Source organism: Micropterus salmoides, unplaced genomic scaffold (assembly GCF_014851395.1).
Source record: "Micropterus salmoides isolate LMB-PRFRI ecotype aquatic unplaced genomic scaffold, ASM1485139v1 Ms_hic_scaffold_5, whole genome shotgun sequence".
Taxonomy (NCBI): Eukaryota; Metazoa; Chordata; class Actinopteri; order Centrarchiformes; family Centrarchidae; genus Micropterus; species Micropterus salmoides.
Window position 1 is genome coordinate 25,919,748 of NW_024044237.1, and position 18,745 is coordinate 25,938,492.

At 39.1% G+C, this 18,745-nt stretch overlaps 2 protein-coding genes across 5 annotated transcripts; one reads left to right on the forward strand and one right to left on the reverse strand.

Moving 5' to 3' along the window:
• Window positions 1-1,068: 1,068 nt before the first annotated feature.
• gsr (glutathione reductase) lies at window positions 1,069-11,170 on the reverse strand. Of its 4 annotated transcripts, none has more exons than XM_038700349.1 (13): window positions 11,051-11,170; window positions 9,556-9,727; window positions 8,806-8,832; window positions 8,613-8,701; window positions 7,398-7,467; window positions 6,371-6,518; window positions 6,194-6,248; window positions 6,014-6,113; window positions 5,648-5,902; window positions 3,742-3,853; window positions 2,631-2,762; window positions 2,261-2,394; window positions 1,069-1,708 (listed from the first exon to the last, which is right to left on the reverse strand). In XM_038700349.1, the coding sequence occupies exons 2-13, from the start codon at window positions 9,703-9,705 to the stop codon at window positions 1,559-1,561; spliced, it is 1,422 nt and encodes a 473-aa protein (XP_038556277.1). In that variant the 5' UTR covers window positions 9,706-9,727; window positions 11,051-11,170; the 3' UTR covers window positions 1,069-1,558. The 4 variants fall into 4 exon arrangements, with proteins under 4 accessions (XP_038556277.1, XP_038556276.1, XP_038556275.1 ...); XM_038700348.1 differs by lacking the exon at window positions 11,051-11,170 and adding an exon at window positions 10,181-10,422; XM_038700347.1 differs by lacking the exon at window positions 11,051-11,170 and having other exon boundaries at window positions 9,556-9,835.
• LOC119889416 lies at window positions 10,939-16,562 on the forward strand. The gene is made up of 2 exons (XM_038700346.1): window positions 10,939-11,092; window positions 11,471-16,562. The coding sequence occupies exon 2, from the start codon at window positions 11,614-11,616 to the stop codon at window positions 14,092-14,094; it is 2,481 nt and encodes an 826-aa protein (XP_038556274.1). The 5' UTR covers window positions 10,939-11,092; window positions 11,471-11,613; the 3' UTR covers window positions 14,095-16,562.
• The last annotated feature ends 2,183 nt before the right edge of the window (window positions 16,563-18,745 follow it).

Consider the following 18,745-nt stretch of genomic DNA (forward strand, 5'->3'; position numbering starts at 1 on the left):
ACAATATAAAAAGATTCCATTAAATGAGTCTTACATTATGAATCTTAATGTAGTAAAAGTATTGTCAGTAAAATCCAAAAAGTCAAATCAAAAGTAAAAATGGTCATTATGCAGCATAGTGTCCCCTGTCAGAGTAATGGATTACTATCATTGATTTATCAACATCTAAACTGCATTTCATTGTTGTGTAGATGTTTACATTTTGATCATTGCTTTAGGAAGTTTAATGTGTAATAATGCGTCATATTTTATAAATTGCTCATATGTCTTGTAGCCTATCTAAAACCATAAACGGTAAAAAGTAACTTTGGCTGCCAAATAAATATAGTAAAGTATAAAATGTTACCATCTGAACTGAATTGGAGCAGAAGTATAAAGTATCAGAAAATTAAAAGTAATGTGCAAGTATCAGTGATGTTCATTGGTGTTCAATGTAGTGAGTCCCTGGGACCCACGGGTGGTCATTTGAGTGGGTCACAGCGATGTTTCTTTTATTTCTACGTTTTCAATATGGATTTGTTCACAATTTAGCATTATCAGGGAAGAAAAAGGGTACGTTCCCCAGCAACTTCACTTAAGTACCTCAAAACTGTACAGTACTTAAATGTTTTTAGTGATTCATCACCATAAATGCTTTTCAAAAGTCTCTATACATTTCTGTTAACTAATCTCATATGGAAATAGATCCACCACCCTAGTGTATCTGTGTGCATATAGTGTGTGTGCACGCTAGTTAAAACATCTGCTAGTAAATAGCAGGGTAAATAGTCTGTCTTTTTTTAGTGCTGAAATAGTGTCATACTTTTAAAAAAACAAACAAAAAAACAAACAAAAAAACACTACTTTCATCACCAATAATACAATCTGCCAAGAGTGTTCTTGAAGCAGAAATACAGCTTCCCTCTGCGCAAATATGAGAACGTTTAGGTTTACACTTACACAAGTAAACAATTCATTGCCCAACCCAATTATTAACAAAGATACGGAAGGCCACAAGTGCGGAAGAGTGTTACAACATCACCAAAATTTACAAAATGTCACAAAATGAAGAGAAAGGAATCCCAACAATTAAGAAAAAACCTGCAGATTTATTGAATCTTTAGAACAGTACAGTGAATATGTTATGACCTTGCATTGGTAGTAAATATGTGCCTTAAGGAGCAGCAGTGTTTTTAATATTCATCTGACAAATGACTGACAAATCAAACACATACACTAGGAGAGAGGTTGTTTGACTTCCCATGCAATCACCTGACAACACTACCTGCAGATCCATCACTTCCATTTCACAATCGTTAAGATGGAATCCGGAATATTCAATCAATAATCAAGACCTACAATACAGTTTAAGAAGGCCATAACCCGGTCTTGGTCCATTTAGGTAAAAATTAGAAAAAATGAAACACTGCGCACCAGTAAGGTCACTTAAATGAGAGAATATGGAAGTATGCAGTTTTAGAAAGCAAGTCGTCAAGCTGTTGCGGGATTAGTACAGAGGAGTGACTCTGTCCTGGTATGCTGGTCATAAAAGGAAGCAAGGGGGGAGTTAGTGTTTGCATTAACGCATCGTGACAAACTCCTCAGATGAGGTGGGGTGAATGGCAACAGTCTTATCAAAGTCTGCTTTGGTAGCACCCATTTTGATCGCAACAGCGAAGCCCTGCAGCATCTCATCACAGCCCAAGCCTTGCATGTGCAGGCCCACCACCTGGGGAAAAGAGACAGTTTAGTCTTTGAAAATCACTGCAGCCGTTATAATAAGTACCCTTTCAAAAAGGTTTTATATAAGAATTTAGTGTTAATCTTTGGTGTTAACATTCCTCCTGCCTCATCTACTTCTACTTCAGTAAGCTGACTTCTTATATTTCCCAGTATGACTTTCAAGAACCTGCAGATATTGGGTGTGAACACGCCGACATCAGCTTCTTATGTAGCATGTACAGGTGGAGAAAACTACCACTTACAACTTAGTAAGACAACCAAAGCTAAGAGACACCCCTCATATGCAAAATGTGATGCATTCTGTGGGTAAATTGCATTCTGGACTTCATCAAGCAACTCTTTGTGCATTAACTATGATTTCTCTCAACATGAATGCTGATTACAATCTCGGTGGGAAATGGTACATCTAGACAGAAGCCTCTGCGTTTTGGTTTAGAGATTTTTAAGAAAGTTAAAAAAAAGTATTTCTGATCTATAAAGTTTTGATCATTTTCACCAACTGTAAACAGCTGTAATCCAGAGAACAAATGACTCCTACCGTCTCCTCCTTGCCCACACACACCAGCTTCATGATGCACTGACTCTTCCTGCTCGTGATGGCGTGATACATTGGAGTGAAAGAAGTCTTGTAGATCTTCACGTTTTCCTTTCCTCTGGATTTAATGGCCTCTTCTGTAACAAACACAAAAGGTAAAGCATTTGAATTCTTGTCCTACTGATTAAAACTGGGATTAATTTTAATTTACGTAAGCTTTCATACAGAGTAAGTTACAGGATGTACAAATAGTAAAATAAGTTTATATCACCAACTTCACAGTGTTACAACAAAGGATTTTGAAAAATATTGATTCTTAAAAATCTACACAGCAATACTGGATATAGAACAATAAGTACAAACTACTACTCACCTTCTGTGAGGCCCACTGTTCCGATGGGTGGGTGGCTGAACACCACTGTGGGAATAGTAGAGTAGTCCAACTTGGAGTCCTTCTTGCCCTCAAACAGTCTGTGTGCCAGCTTTCTGCCTGCAGCAATGGCAACTACCCCAACATACAACACAACATGAAAGTGCAACTCTGAATAAGCATAAGCATTTCAGGTGCCTACTAAGGCAAAGCTTTATTCTGAAACTGGAAAACACTAATTTTCCACAACTTCACCTACTTTCCTATGGTGCACGGAGTAGGACAGAAGTCTGAAGAGGTCAAAATGCCAGTAAACTTATAAAGAACAGCTTTATTGTGAGACCAATACATTCATAAAAATCTTAGCTATAAAACAGCTAATACTTTATTTTCCTGTTGTTAACTATAACTACAGGTATTATGTATAATAGATAGCAGCACCACCACAGAATTTTGCAGAGAAATTACATATTTACATCAATGACAATTCCAACTGCTCTTTGTTAGATATCATTGAAAGAGACAGGTTACTAGATTTGTTGAAAGCTATAAAGATTACATTTTTAGTCATATCATGGTATGAATGTTTTTGATTCAAACACACCCCATGTTTTGTTGGACCCTGTGCCACGGCTGAAAAGTTGTCTTTGTTGCGTTTATGCAGTTCGATTTATTTAATATACCGTATAATTACAAGTTTTATACCCAGGCACTGTGAACAGGGCAGACATGGACCAAAGTAGCTCATTTTATGGACAGATTTGCATTTTCTGGCAAGATCAGTGCAGTTATTTGGAGCCACTAGTGTTCAAATGTGACTTTAATAGACACTAAATAAAGCTAGAGTCCTCACCTGTTCAAATAAAGTGACCTCAACATCTTATGTTCATCTGAAGACGACTAAAAATGTATCTTGTGAATAGACCAGTAAACACAATTTCAAATCAAATACTCAATATTAAAATACCTCTTTGGCACAAAAAACAATTGTAGAGATATTAAAGATGGATTAAAAAAATACTATTGAAGCCTTTACTCAAGAAACTGACTGACATGACTAAATAGTTTTTAAGCAACATTAATAAAATTATTTAAGTTAAGTGCAACTCCCTACCAGGTGTGAGAAGAGCTTTGCCACAAACGTCCCCCACAGCGTAGATCCCTGGTCGGCTAGTGTTCTGAAACTCATCCACTATGATATGGCCTTGTTCATCTGTATCCACACCCTGCAAACAGCGAGAAAAATTGTTTTGTAGTTATTATCAATTAACTAAAACCTATTATATATACACATTTTAGCACTCCAGTCATTTCCACAGAAAAATGTGAATCACTGTGATAAGCTGTAAAGCTCTGCTGGGATACACAACGATCATGGAGGAAAGACACAGTATGTTTCAGCCATTTCTGTTCTCTCCCATACTAACAACAAGCTGCTGACAGTGTACACTTGGAACAGAAACTGTAAATAAAGGGTGAGCAACTAAGAAAAAAAAAATGTTTCTATTTAAAAAAAGAAATAACAATGACTTACCCACCTGTGAAGGCTTAAAGGGAGATTAAGTGATTGTGCAGAAAGATTTTTTAACTCAAACTGCCAAACAAATACACCCCTCTCCCTTCAGCTCTCCCACAGAAGCTCTGACCTCCCAATTTCAAATCTCTGAGGTTTCTTCTTGCCTGGTCATAACTTTCTTTGTTTATACTCCTCGGACCTTTTCCTCTTTGGCTGTGTATAGAACTCTCTCTCCCACTGCTCCGCCTCCCCCAAAACTACTATGCACAAGCACTAACACTACCTGTTGCCGATTGGTTGGAACAATGTTGTGTGGCATGGTCCACACCACTTTATTTGTTTTCCATTTAGGAAAGCCAGGACTGTGTAGGAAAACCGGATTGTTTTTTTTCAGAACACAAACAAAACAGAGAGCCAGCAAACTGTGAAGAAATATCTACTTACTCTATTAAAATATATACTTAACAAAAAGTGTACTGATTACAATCACTTCCTATCCCTTTAAATGTAATGGCATCAATAAGCGGGTATTACACCATGGCTGATGACAGATCTCATCACTTCTCCTTTATAGTTCCTTTAGTGTGATGTTTTCTACAGGTGCATCTCAAAAAAATTTTATATCGTGGAAAGGTGCAATTTTAGCACCAGACCCAGATTGACAGAAAGACTCAGGAACCCTTAGCAGGTGTTTGAATTAATTAGCGGATTAGAGCTCTTGTCAGGTCAACATTTCTGTATTAGAGATTCTGTATTAGAAAATTCTAATAGTTTTGAGATACTGGAGCTGTAAGGTGTAATCATTAAGATTAAAATGAAAAAAAAAATCTTGAAATATTCCACTTTGTGTGTAATGAATCTAGACTATATGGAAAATTAACTTTTCCACAATATAAATTTTTTTTTTAGATGCACCTGTAAATACAAGTAAGTGGTTCCCTGAGTGTTAAACTCCGGCATTGATATCTCACTCAAATTCTGCTTCATATTACAGGCTAGACAGTAAAAAGAGAAGCCACAATATGCATTATTAATTAGGTACAAAAGTCTATTAAACTTAATTTCCTTTAATTGAAAAATCTGATAGCCCACTTCCTTAAACTACGTTGAGATGCCTTAAATAGAAAAAAGACTTTGCCTTACACTGCCCCTTTAATCTGTTATTAATTAGCCTGATAAACCTGAGCTAACAAGCACTACACTCTTCACCTCTTACAAACTAACAAAGACTGTTATATGACAGTTGTCTAGTCTTGTTCCCAGATTATCCCTAATCACTGATTTAAGAAGATCCTAAGCTTAGTTTATTTTTTGGCTTTTTACATAAAACAAGGTGTTAAATTTCTTTCAGAAAGCTACTTTTTTTGTACACTGCCATTCAATTATTTTGTCTGTCTAGGAACATGTCCCTACATTTTTGTCTTTGATGTTATATGTCGTTACCTATGCACATTTTAGCTTAAGCATCATAATGAGAACTTTGACGAGCAAAGTAGACTGTTACCATCTCGCCGATGTTCAATCCAGAAATGTTAGGCTGCCTGCCGATGGCCCAGAGAAGGCAGTCCACTTCCTGGATGGTTCTGATCTTCTCCTCGTCATTCTTCTTCTCTGGATCTTTGGTGACAAGCGTCACCTCCAGCCCTCTGTCCGTTTTACACACAGACTTCACCTGAGAATTCTTCCACAAATCCACACCAGAGTTTTGCAGTTCTTTGGTGCAGTTTGTGCTTATGAAGCTGTCAAAGTTCCTCAAAACCTACAGAGTGAATATGAGAGTACATGGAGACCCAGTACATGTATTTTCATTACCGCATGGCTGCACACTTTTGAAAATCTTAATTTAGTATTCAGCTGATGTGTTTCTTACTCCTGCCTGTCGAATAATGAGGGATGTTTTGGACCCCAGGGTGGAAAGGATGCCTGCCATCTCCACTGCAATATAACCCGCACCGACAATCACACTGCGCCTGTTGAAAAAACAGAACTTTTAATTATAGGCACAAACTTTAAACATGGTATAAACACTGAAGAAGATATATATGCTTACTTTGGCAGAGTTTCAAGTTCAAAAAAACCATCACTGGTAATGCCCAGACTTGCCCCTGAAATGATAAATAAACACAATATTTTGCACAATTTTACACTTTTATAAAAGTGGTCTTATCTGATTAATAGATTAAATAAAACAACACAAGATGATTTACCTTTTCCAAGTATAACTTACCTGGAACTTCAGCATCACTCATAACAGAAGGCTGCCCTCCAGTGGCGATGAGGATGTGAGGCGCTGTATACTTTCTTCCATTGACCTCCACAGTAGGCTCAGGATCACCTGTGAACCTGGCATGACCTTGAATAGTTTGGATTTTAGCCTGCAATGGAGCAGATGTCATTATTTTCCATGCAATTACTTTCTTTCGAAAGAGCTATAAATAAACGAAACAAGTCAAAAAAAAATTTAGTTTAGTAGTAGATCAGTGTATTGCAGGGGTGGCTGTGGCTCAGGAGGTAGAGCAGGTTGGCGGTTCAATCCCGGCTCCCCCCAGGCTACATGTCGAAGTGTCCTTGAACCCCGAACTGACATTGACATTGACATATGTTCCGCCAGTGTATAAATGTGTGTGAATGTTAGTTTCTGTTTGAGCACTTAGGCTCAGTGTTTGAATGGTGAATGCAGATGTAGTGTAAAAGCGTTTTGAGTGGTCGAAAAGACTAGAAAGGCGCTATACAAGTACGGAGCATTTACATCAGGGTTTTCAAAGTCTGGGACTGTGCAGGGGCTTTGTCTGAGGCCTCCCCAAAGTCTGGGACTGAGCAGCGGCTTTGTCTGAGGCCTCCCCTCAGACAAAGCTTGGAAAAGAGTGCCCCAGCACACACCCTTAGTTTACTTGCTTAGTTTCACGCAATTCATGGATACCTGTGAGATCATGGTCTTGTTATTTGATCCCATAGACACTCAACAATTGAACCGAGACACCTAATATTGCTGACCTAATATAGGGTTTGTCCAACGGCATTTATTAGTTTCCGACTCTGGGAAAAACAGTAAACTTCCGACACTACTATATCTCTGAACTATCTCTTTAACCAAATCACACATTTAGGTTATTCTATGTGATCGCCTTTTGATAACTAATGGAATATTTTTTCACTTCCATTGACTCAGCCTCCCCAAAAACAGTTTGGAGCTCTATATAATAACAACACAAACAACAACTGAAATAACAAAGATCATATGAATAGGAACTTACTTTGTCAAGATTGTTGCGATAAATGCGATTTAGGTGACCGACATAAGCATCCCTTTTGGCCTTGAGATTTCTGCAAAGACAAAATTTGAACAAAGTATGTACACGTGTTTCTAATGGTGGAGTAAAAAAACTATTATAAAAAAAATATACATATATATACAAACAGGAGTAAATCTTTGCATATTAGAGAAAAACTATGTGTAGCACTTCACAATATTGTACTGGGTTATTCATACCAAGAGAAATATACATATGTAATGTCAAAACAAGACTGAAAAAAAAAAAAAACACCAGATAACCCCATATGTGAAGATAAAAATACTGGCATTAAATTGTTTTGGAGTAATAAAATGTTTTACATTCAGTGGTGCGATAAAAGTTTGACATAAAAAGTTTAATTGTTTAACTGTCTTCATGCTTTCATATTGTAATCTTAAAAATCGAAAACTGCTATATACACTATGGTACTACAGAGTATTTTGTACTCTTATGTTAAACAAATAACACATATATTAGTGCTGGGAAAGACTACAAAAGCATCATGTCACAACATGAGTATTATTATTAGATATTTGATGCCGTTTTATGGAAACTATATTGCATTGTCTATTCAAATTTATAACCAATCCTGCTGCTATAAGGTATATGAGCTGGACAAAATAACTCAAATGCATTTTAATATAATGCAACCTGACACAATACAAACTTTAGCCAAATACAGAGTTGAGTCAACGGTTTTGACACAGTTTCAAAAAAGTTGAAACAGAAGCTTCATACACACAGCATTTGCTGCAAAGATATGTTGCAACATTGGATTAAACAGGTTTTTAATGAGACCTTCTAATATATACTTTTTTCAATAGTGTAAAGAATGAAAATAATTGAAATACCATTATTAACTGTGTTGCACGCACAATATGGAAGTACTCAGACAGCTGGACACACTTTTAATTAAACCCATACAGGTATACTATACCCATACAGCCACTCCTTCCAAAAGCTTATCTTTAACAATCACCTGAACCGCAATATGTTGTGCACAAACACAGAGAAGTGGACTAAAGTGAAGCAACAGAAGACACGAGAAACTGAGAAGTTGCTAAGAAATGGATACCGTTTTTTCCAGGAAACACCATACAGGGTTTCAACAGAGCTCATTGTTTGCACCAAAGACTGAAAAACAAAAAGAGGACAGAAGCAGAAACTGTAACTTACTCCCAACTGAAACGAACATTTCCAACGTCAAAGCCGTAATCATTGTGATCATGAAGGTACTCAGCATGAACTGCAGCATTCCACATAACCTGTGAAGAAAGGTAAAGACACCATCTAGCCATCTAGTGAACTTTGATGCAAATTAAAAATGATTATTAGGCCTATTACAACAAGAATGGAAAGAAAATTGTACCTTCTTGGGGACACAGCCAACATTGACCTGGAAAACATTCGAACAGAGCAAATTAGTTCAGTGTAAACTTGATCAAATAGGGTTCACGCACGTGTTAAGTTAAAAAGAAAATACTTCAGACTAACACCGCAGATGCATGAACCTTTTATGCAAATTTTAAAAAAGGTGCATAAATTGGGTTTGGCTGGATTTAACCATTGCTTAATCCCTTTTTACATGGTTGTATGTATATATAATAATGTTATATGAGCTTTTTTTAATCAGGCAAATTAATCAGATAAATTGGGGTTTCTGTGGTTTGGGACCATATCTCTTCTGTTCAACTTCCCTTACTGTTAGATCAACTGAAAACACATTAATATGAATACCAATAATATAATGCTTTCCAAATACAACAGTCTTATAATAATAAAACTAGAGTTATATGCAGCTATTTGCCCCTATTGCATCCCTTGTGCACAGACTAAATTTCACCTGTTGCAAAACTTACAACATATAAGTCTAGTTGGATTTAATGAAGGGCTTATAGTTTTTCCCAGGGTTAACTCTTCTACTTACTTGAAATGTAAAGGCTTTGTCACTTATATATGTTATAGATTGGATGTTAGCGTCAGTGTGTTAAGGCTAGGGAAGTACTTATCGGCCAACAATGTTTGTTGTACAGAAAACTCCCACAAAATGAGTCCGGAGGCTTCGCGGTGACATGTGTATGAAAGCTGCAGAGGCAACAGTGGTTTTATTTTTACTCACGCAGGTACCTCCGAGTTTGTGGCTCTCGATCACGGCGGTGGCTGCTCCGAGCTCCGACGCTCTCCGAGCACCGGCCAGACCTCCAGACCCGCCGCCGATCACCAGAAAGTCGAACCGGGCTGTCTCTGTTGCTGACGGGTCTGAGGCCATGCTGCGGCGGATAACTCCGTGTCTGAGAAGAGACGAGAAAAGTCGCTTTCTGAGGACAAACGAGCAGGCAGCTTGCGTCCGGGTTAGTTGGATTAATATTGCCATAATCAGGAAGCTCGCAGGCGTATATGTCTGACAAACGGGGAATGGGAGGGTCAAGCGAAAGCCACTGCTGTGTCATTATGAATTGCAACAATGGTGTGCAAATCCCAGAAACTGTTTTCACAATAGTCATGGTGATCCTCACATGAGCTACAGTACGAGGGTTACAATAACAGGTGTAAATCAGAGCAAATACTGCAACAAGAATTTGATAAAATCTACAGATATGTTAAAGGCATTTAAGCACCGTGGCTTCTAAATGAAAAAAAACAACAACAACTAACGTTACAATTAAGAAAGTACTACGAAACAGTGAATACTCTCCAGTATAGTCGAGTATTTGTTATAAAGAAAGAGTATTAACGTTACTCACCTTGGTAAGGCCAGTGACACAGACATGTTAGGAAGCAGTCTGCAGATTCTTATAAACAGCATGTTTTCCTTTGTTTTAGCGCATTTCAATTTCAATTACCCACAACGTGCAGTTGTTTATCTCTGATCTGTCTGTGGTCGCACTCAGCTGTGAAAGCCTGTGGTTGGACTTCATTATCACATCACAAAAGCTTTAAACCACTTCCTGTGTCACTGGGTGAACTCTCAATAATACAGACCCATTAAACCAGCTGGTGGGAGCCCCTGCTGCCCGCCTGTCTCTAAGACAAGTACAAGTGTTGCGTTTGGCCATTTAATTATGAAACTGCACCGCCGAGTTTAAAATTAATATTGTGATAGATGGAGGAAGTTGTCACATTTGAGGGCGTGAATAACGTAGATGCCCAATCAAAGCATTACGTGGTTTGTGTAGCAGATTTTTAGAATTTAGCGTAAATAATAACGGCACGTATAGGGGGATTGTCTGTTTTTTCTTCAAGAATAGCGGCTACGCTGCACCCAGCTCGCCACTTGTCAAAAACAAAATAAAAAGTTTAACTTCCGGTCATGACCTTCAAAATTATACTTTACTCTCATACCAACATGCACCACAATATTGTTTAGTAGCATACAGCATGTCTAAAAGAAATCAAGTACAGTATATATGGAGGAATTATCGAAAAAGTAAGAAACATCTATTGATTAGAGGGTTACGATTTTGATTATTTACTATTATTTTGAAGGCCAGAGCAACCTCTTTCCGGAATCGTCTTCGCTAGCTACAGATGGCTAACTCCAAGCTAAAGCAAAGCGGCTCGGTTGGCTGCGGCGACGAGCGTTAGTATCACATCAACAGAAAGGATTTACTCACTTGAAAACACATCAAAACGCTGTTATACAACACTCCAATAAGGTACGTGTGTGGGATTGGACTCTTTTGGAAACCTAAACAGTTGAAATACGGGCCGTCGTCTTTGCGAGTCTCCTGTTGTGGTGTCAGGTAGGGCCTTTTTCCTGTGTTCAAAGGAAAACAGCCCGGGACAGCAGTAGGAAAATGCAATTAGAGATGACTGATTTCAGTTTAGTTCAACTGTATGTGTCTCTTGCTATACTTGGAATCCGTGCACAGGTAATTAAACCGCTTCGGGCGCAGAAAATGCTGCATGAGCTGTGTGTGAGGGGGGAGGGGCTTTATGGGCCTTGTCTGTGTGTCAGCAATGTAACGTTACCCCGTGAGGTTTATCCACTGACTTCACCGTTAAAGCATTTTTTTCTTATCTGCTTTTTACAGGGGGAGCTGTCTCATTTGCCGCTTCACCAGTCTTCTCTGATGAATGAAAGCCCTTGAAGATGGAGGTTTACTCTACCCTATAATTGTAGCCTTTGTGTTTGTGGGACCTGCTGCCAGTTGACCAGTGGACCTCACTTCTCAACATGAAGCCTGTCAGCTATCAAAGCATGCCATCGTCTGTGAACGGTGGACACCCGAATTTGGCTTTGGATCGTGTATTGAGCACGTCAAACGTGATGTATTGTGATAAATGTGGATTTGCATCTACAGACGCAGCAGTGTTCAAGAAGCACATGATCGAGCATATGGGGACGCGGTTTTACTGTTTTTATTGTAACAATGTCTCATTCAGTGAGGCAGAGTTAAATGCTCACCTGAAGCAACACACTGCAAAGTATCCTTTCAAATGTCCCCACTGTGGACAGGGGTATATGAGGAGGCTGTGCCTTGTGAAGCACATTGATCGTTTGCATAGTAAAAGCATTAGTCAAGGACCTGCTAAGCCTGGCACCACAAAAAATTCACATATTCCTGTCTCCAGTGCCTTACCAAGTGTGCCCTCTGCTGATCCATCATCTCTTCTACCAGCTGTTCGGGTAAAAATACCTACCCCGAGTGCAGCTGCAGTCAGACTGGGTAAAGATGAACAGCGGGGGAAAACACTGGACGCAAATGCATCAAATGCCACTAATGGTAATGCAGAACTTTATACCCCTTTGAATGGACTCATTCAGCACAACAGGGCCCTAACGGTCTCTCTTCCAGAGGAAGTAACTATCCCTGCTGGCTGTTTGGTTGAACTTGTTGAGGTGAAAACTGTCAATGGGACAAAGGAGCTAAAGCTGAGGCTCGTCTCTCAACAAGAAAACGAGTCTGTGATAAAAGACACAAGGACCACAGTCTCTCAAAATGCTGCACTGGGTAAGCCACTCTCATCCACATTACATTATCCAAACACTGTGAAGTCTATGAGTTTGGGGACGTGCACCATTAACAGGAAACAGTGTGAAACAAAGACTCTGAATGTGGAGCGTCCTGCTGTAGTCCCAGCCAATATCTCCAAAAACCTCCAGAATCAAGTAAGCAAAGACAAAGGTGGATTGAAAAGAACGTCACAAGAAATAATCAACTTGGAATGCCACACAGTCGTCCCAAACAAGGTTCCCAAAAGCATCCTGAATCCTGTAAGAGAAGGAAATAGTGGGATCAAAGTTGCACAGAGAGAACCTGTGAACCATAATGCAGCTCCGCCCACTATTACCTCCGTCAGGGTTGTCAACAGGTTGACTAGCACCCCACATCCACAAAACATGGGAGCTTGTGTTTCTCAGAGAGCAGTGGATGAGAGAAAGACTTTAATTCCAGAGCATTCCAAGAGCATCCCACCCAGGAGGTCAAGTGAAATAAAAAGCCTTCCTCAAGATGTGTCGGTGGCTGTAAAGATGGAACCCGGGGAGATCTGCCCTAAGAACAGCACTTCAAAAATAAGGAAAGAAGCGATAGGCTTGAACCAGCAAAGTTTGAAATCAGCTTCTCCATCCTTGAGTGTTCCCATTGCTGCAGCGGCCCAAGCAGTTTCAGTTTGTAAGGATAATGTTGCAAATCCATCCTTTTCAGTACCCAGGACTGTAACTGAGCCCTCATCAGTCAAAAAACCTGTGCTTTCTAATCGCACAAATTCTAAGATCTCAACTTGGAGCCAGGAAGTCGGATCCAATGAGAGAGCTGGAGAGGGAGATGTGCCTGAAAGTTTTCCGGTCATCTCTTCCGTGTTTTCATTAAGTCAACAACCGGAGGACGTGCAAGGCTCCATTCAACCACTGGTAATGGCTCTGCGTGGTATAGTGATGGATAAAAGTAACAGTTCTGGTGGTACAACTCGAGAGCATACCAGGATAACAAACAGCACAGAGCAGGTGAAGGAGGCGCCGACATCAGGGTACTGTTCTCAGGTGGCCACAAAAGAGAGAGCCTTCACCCGCGACCTTCTGTTGACAGAGCTGACCAGTGAGTCTGTAAAAGTAGAGGAGCATGATAAGGGTATTCAGCACCCTCATGCACTGCCCCACAACCTAACCAATGTCAAGGTGGAAAAAAAGAGCACTACGCCAAAAGACAATAATAAATGCAGTCACACCTTCCACAAACCTTCCACAGCTGAGGAAGCTGTCTCTAAAATTGCCACACATGTAGATGCGTCTGGGACGGCAGACTCTCCGCAGCAAACAGCAAAAAGTGAACAGGACATCTCCTCTAAGTTCCTGACTGTCTCTCTGAAAAGGGTTCAAGTAGGCGTTTGGAAAAAAAGCAAGAAGGGACTGAAACTTAGAATATCCAAATACAAGACTCAGGTGCCTATGGCAAGTCTAGCTGACTGTACAGTTATTTACCCAATGCCACTGAAGGTGGACCAACTGGTGAAACGACCAGGGCCGTACCAGCCTGTGGTGGTGCTCAATCACCCAAAGCCCCGGGCCCCCATACAGGGAGTGAGAGCAGACACTTTAGCTGAAACAGGAGCCTCTGAGGTGGTTCCAAAGTGCCAAATCTTAAAAATGAGGCTGAGCAAAGTGATGGGGCAGAAGTATGAGGTGATGGGGTGCACTGTTGGAGTGTCTCCGTGAATTTATCAGACAATGCATCAATGGACTGAGTGTACATTTCCAGAAAAAACTAGTATTACAGTCGGAACATGTTGACCTTGAAAACTGACAAAATATTAAGGCAATTATTTTCTTTATGGGAGCATAAGATTTAATGGACATCTTAGTATCACTGAACATTTTGTTATACCAATGTTGTTTATATAGGCATGGGATATGGAATATTCAAGTGCAATGCAGTTTTGCTGCTTTGAGTCATGAAACATGGATCACCTGTAGTAGATTGCAGTCAGTTTGAGAAACCAGTAGATATGCCAGAGTTGAGGCTTAAACGCATGCTGTTTACTTAAAAAGGATATCATAATGTATTTATTTTTTTGTTCGCATAAGTAATATTTTACTGTTCATCTGGCCCCTCTAAGATCCAACTGCAAAATATAAACAACGAAGATAAGGAACATGCACAGCTACCATTTTTATTGAAGGAAAAATCAGTGGTGTGGGTATTAAGTAATACTGAAATATTTGGTTTGTGGTGACATTTGTGTAAGATGTAATATCCCGTGGGTCAAACCTCACATGCAATATTTGGCACAAAAAAGTTAACAATGAAAAATATCTTATTTTAAGCTCCATTTGCTGTTATTACTCAGATAAACACAACATCCCAGGGCAAGGAAAAAAACAAAACTTCAAAATATATGGACGTAAAACACTAGCCTATAAAATGTTTTGCTTCTTAGACAGGGACCCGTTATATGTCTTTTGTTGTGACGATGGCTAGTTGCATAGACACTTATGCTGCATACCAATTCACAAGTTGCACCCAGTAAGTCAACATTTCAATATCGATAACTGGTCAACAAAGCATGTCCCAAATGCCCCTTCAAATCTGGCCTGAGAAATTAGGCTTTCTTTGAGATCACAGCCAGTATCATATGTGCAGCACTCAGTATCTTTTTATCCATTGTATGTTGGTCACTAGTGTAGTGGTGCATTCAGGCACTTCTTGCAAACTCTTTAATCTTGTTGTGTATGACCGTGTCATATTTACCAGATGATCATTGGTCACTGGTAAAATTCTCAAATGAACTGTACCAATGGAAAAGACACAGCCAAGTGTAAATAATATAAGCTGGGCACACACACCACTGTTTGTTTTGTTAATCAGTTTGCATATGTTGTGAATCACTGGGTGTAGCAGAGAAGTTATCTTTGCCCGTTGTACGTCATGTGTTGTGTGAAGTGAAAGATAGTGTAAGCCTGGGTAATAAGGAATATGCCCAAGTTTTCCACCAGTATTTACCACTTTGCTGGCCATTCTTGGTGATAAATTTTAATGTTTTTAACTTTACCAGTTGACGAGGAGTGCCTGAATGCACCACCGTTAGTTTTGGTTTATGTGAGGCTGCAGCTAAAAACTACAATTTTGACTATTTCTTATAGTCCCTAGTACAGATGGATAAGAAAGGTGAACTTATTAATGGCTAGTTTCTGTTACTATATAATTCCTATTATTTTTTACCACATAGGTGTTTGTTTTCATGTGTGTAATTAATCGCATATATTTTGTGATTAACTTAAGGATACAGTCCCAGAAACAAGTGTTAATGCAGAATAATCCTCTTGGACCATTGTTACTCCTTGTGCCATACAGTTTGCTTTCCTTACTGTCACTGCATAACCTCTTTGCAGAAGAAACTGGAGTTTCTTAAATAGCGGTGCAAAATGGAGTGGATCAAAGCAGCCCAAACTGGTTTAATACTGTAACAAAAAACCACATACTTGTATTTTTTTTTATTTTATCTTACTGCCATGTACATAATCATTGATTGTTGTGATTCTGGGGCCCTTGAAACCCATTAAAACTTGTATATTTTACAAAAAAACATCAAATGGACATAAGCAGTCTTCTATCCAAATACTTCAGTTTCTCTTGTTACGACAGCATTTCAACACGTGTGTGTGTGTGTGTGTGTGTGTGTGTGTGTGTGTGTGTGTGTGTGTGCTTGTTTATAATGTAATCATGATGTATGAGGTGCTAAACCTATGATTAAATGTATAGATTTTGGTTGCCCACGTTTTATTGTATATATTTGTAGTGTCACCCACAGAATCTATCGTGTATATACCTATAAATATAAAACGTGATGACTGGTGTTCATACTTGGTGGGGAATAATTAACATTCCTCGGCATCTTCCACAGCAGCAGATGTTGTGTTTTACTTTCCTAACACGGCAGTGTCTCAAGCTCCCGTGCAGTCTTTGTTATATATAATTATTTTAAATGTGTTTAAGAGTGTGACAATTCCTTCTGAATGTTTTGCTTTGCCTCTCATCCACTCCTTATTTGTGTGAGATTTACTCATGTTAAAGTTAAAACTGTTTTTGGTTTTCTTACATTCTCAGTTATCGTGTTCCATGCTTTTATAATAACAATTGTGTAACTCCTCTTTTTTTCTATTAAAACTAAGTAAAGACGATCACAGTTAAGGTCCATTTCCATTTTGTTCAACAGAATTGCATTACATTAAACGCTCGTGATCACTGGAAAACCTTTAATAAGTCAACAAGTCTCTTAATTCAGTAAAAGAATCTCAAGCCCCATTGGTTTAAAAAAGAAAAAAAAAACACAAGTGTCTCAATAAGCCATTATAGTGAGCACTTGTTGATCCTCCTTGAGCATAAGAATAAGCTTACCTTCTGATCTCAAGTAATATGTTTCCTGGTTGATATAGTGTTGCAATTAAACCCTTATAACACTTTTCAATGCAAGAAACAAAGTGCTTTACAACAATCAATGTAATACATGAACACGTTGAAATAAAATAAGAGATAAAAATACAAATAGGCCTCACACAGTGCTTTACAACAATTAATGTAAAAACATACACAGGTTGAAATAAAATAAAAGACAAATACTGTTTTACAACTATCAATATACTGTATAAAACAAGATAAGACACCATTAATTCTAGGCAGATCTAATTTTAGTAGTGGAAGCTGGACAGGGAAACAGTGTTGTCAAAGGAACAAAGGAGAAGTTTAGAGGAGGAGAGCCTTGCAATAAGGCCCACAAAAGGAGGAGTAGAAGGTGTATATAGGTGAATGCACAACAAATCCTAATCAGTTTTACATGTACTCTGTTATTGATATTACAATCATATTGAACTCTTCAGGTTTGTGCAACTTTATGAGATAAGTGAACAGTGTGGTGGTGACCTAACTACATGTGGCTGAGAAGAAGGTTTTCTCCCACACGTCATATGGGATAAGTCATAAGGACTTATCTTTGGCAGAACAGATCAGAAAGATGGTGTTACTTACTGTACGTAAGTACAACTTTGAAGTACTTGATTATTTCCATTTTATGCTTCTGTGTTCTTCACAACATTACACAAACAAATGTTAGAAAACTTTCTACTCAATTGCATTTATTTGACGGCTGCTTCTTTGTAGGTAGGCTATTTTACATTTGAAACTTATTAAATTGCCCAACAGTAGGTAATAGTTCAAACAAATTCCACCTCAACAACAGCTGCTCATTTATTAGTGTTGGAGAGAAACCCTCAGCTAGGCCAGATGTCTGCAGGTCCTCTCACACACTCTAACTATCCGTTAAATAAAACACTTGAGTCCAATAGAGTTCCATGCAATGTAAGTTTACTGAAACTCTAATACATTGTACATCTGAGCTGGCCACAGGAGCAATGCATTACATTAATTTATATCCGCTACACTCCTCCTGATATGGGCCTTACTGCAAGGTCCACTTTTTCTAATCATCACCATTATTTCCATAATTAATTCATTTGACTCCTTTTGAATTTATGTCACTAACAACCTTGGTTCCACCTGTAGATCATGGTGTAGGTTCAGTCAACCAAAAGACATACTACTGGTTATCAGAGAGTGTTCATTTAAAGGCAACAGCCATGGGGTGTGTGTGTGTGTTCCTCGTAGGATTGTCAAGGTTATATGCTGCAAGCAGGAGTCTGCACTCTAGTAACACTGTTGGATTTGATTCTCTTTTACATATCAAGTGATTAACAAGATTCTTTATATTTTAATAATGATTTGTATTTCAACTTTGATCAATAGCAAATAATTCCATTATTAACCAACAATAAAATCGTGAATGCTAATCACATTCTGGTAATTCCTTTCTGCATAATGAGTAGTTTTATTTTTGAATGTAGATTTTGCTGGTACTGGCGACCTGTCCAGGGTGTACCCCGCCTTTCGCCCAATGTCAGCAGGGATTGCCCTCCCCACTGCTCTTCTCCCTCTACACCAACGACTGCACCTCAGGGGACCCATCTGTCAACTGACACAACGGTCATCAGCCTCATCTGGGACGGTGAGGAGTCGGCCTACAGACAGGAGGTTGATCAGCTGGCTCTCTGGTGTGTTCAGAACAACCTGGAGCTTAACACGCTCAAAACTGTGGAGATGACCGTGGACTTCAGGAGGAGCCCCCCCACTCTGCCCCCCATCACCATACTCAAAAGCCCTGTGTCTGCTGTGGAATGCTTCAGGTTTCTGGGATCCACTATATCCCAGGACCTGAAGTGGGAGCCCAACACGGAAACGATCATCAAGAAGTCCCAGCAGAGGATCTACTTCCTGTGTCAGCTCAGGAAGCTCAACCTGCCTAAGGAGCTGCTGATC

What these genes read in the sequence shown, in the direction of transcription:
- LOC119889416 (XM_038700346.1), top strand. Translation starts at nt 11,614, where the DNA reads ATGAAGCCTGTCAGCTATCAAAGCATGCCATCGTCTGTGAACGGTGGA.
- gsr (XM_038700347.1), bottom strand. Translation starts at nt 9,810, where the DNA reads ATGGCAATATTAATCCAACTAACCCGGACGCAAGCTGCCTGCTCGTTT. An exon ending in ACAAACTCGGAGGTACCTGC is followed by an intron (nt 8,833 to 9,555) that starts GTGAGTAAAAAT and finishes AATGTTTTCCAG; the next exon opens with GTCAATGTTGGCTGTGTCCC. An exon ending in GAGTGATGCTGAAGTTCCAG is followed by an intron (nt 6,249 to 6,370) that starts GTAAGTTATACT and finishes TTATCATTTCAG; the next exon opens with GGGCAAGTCTGGGCATTACC.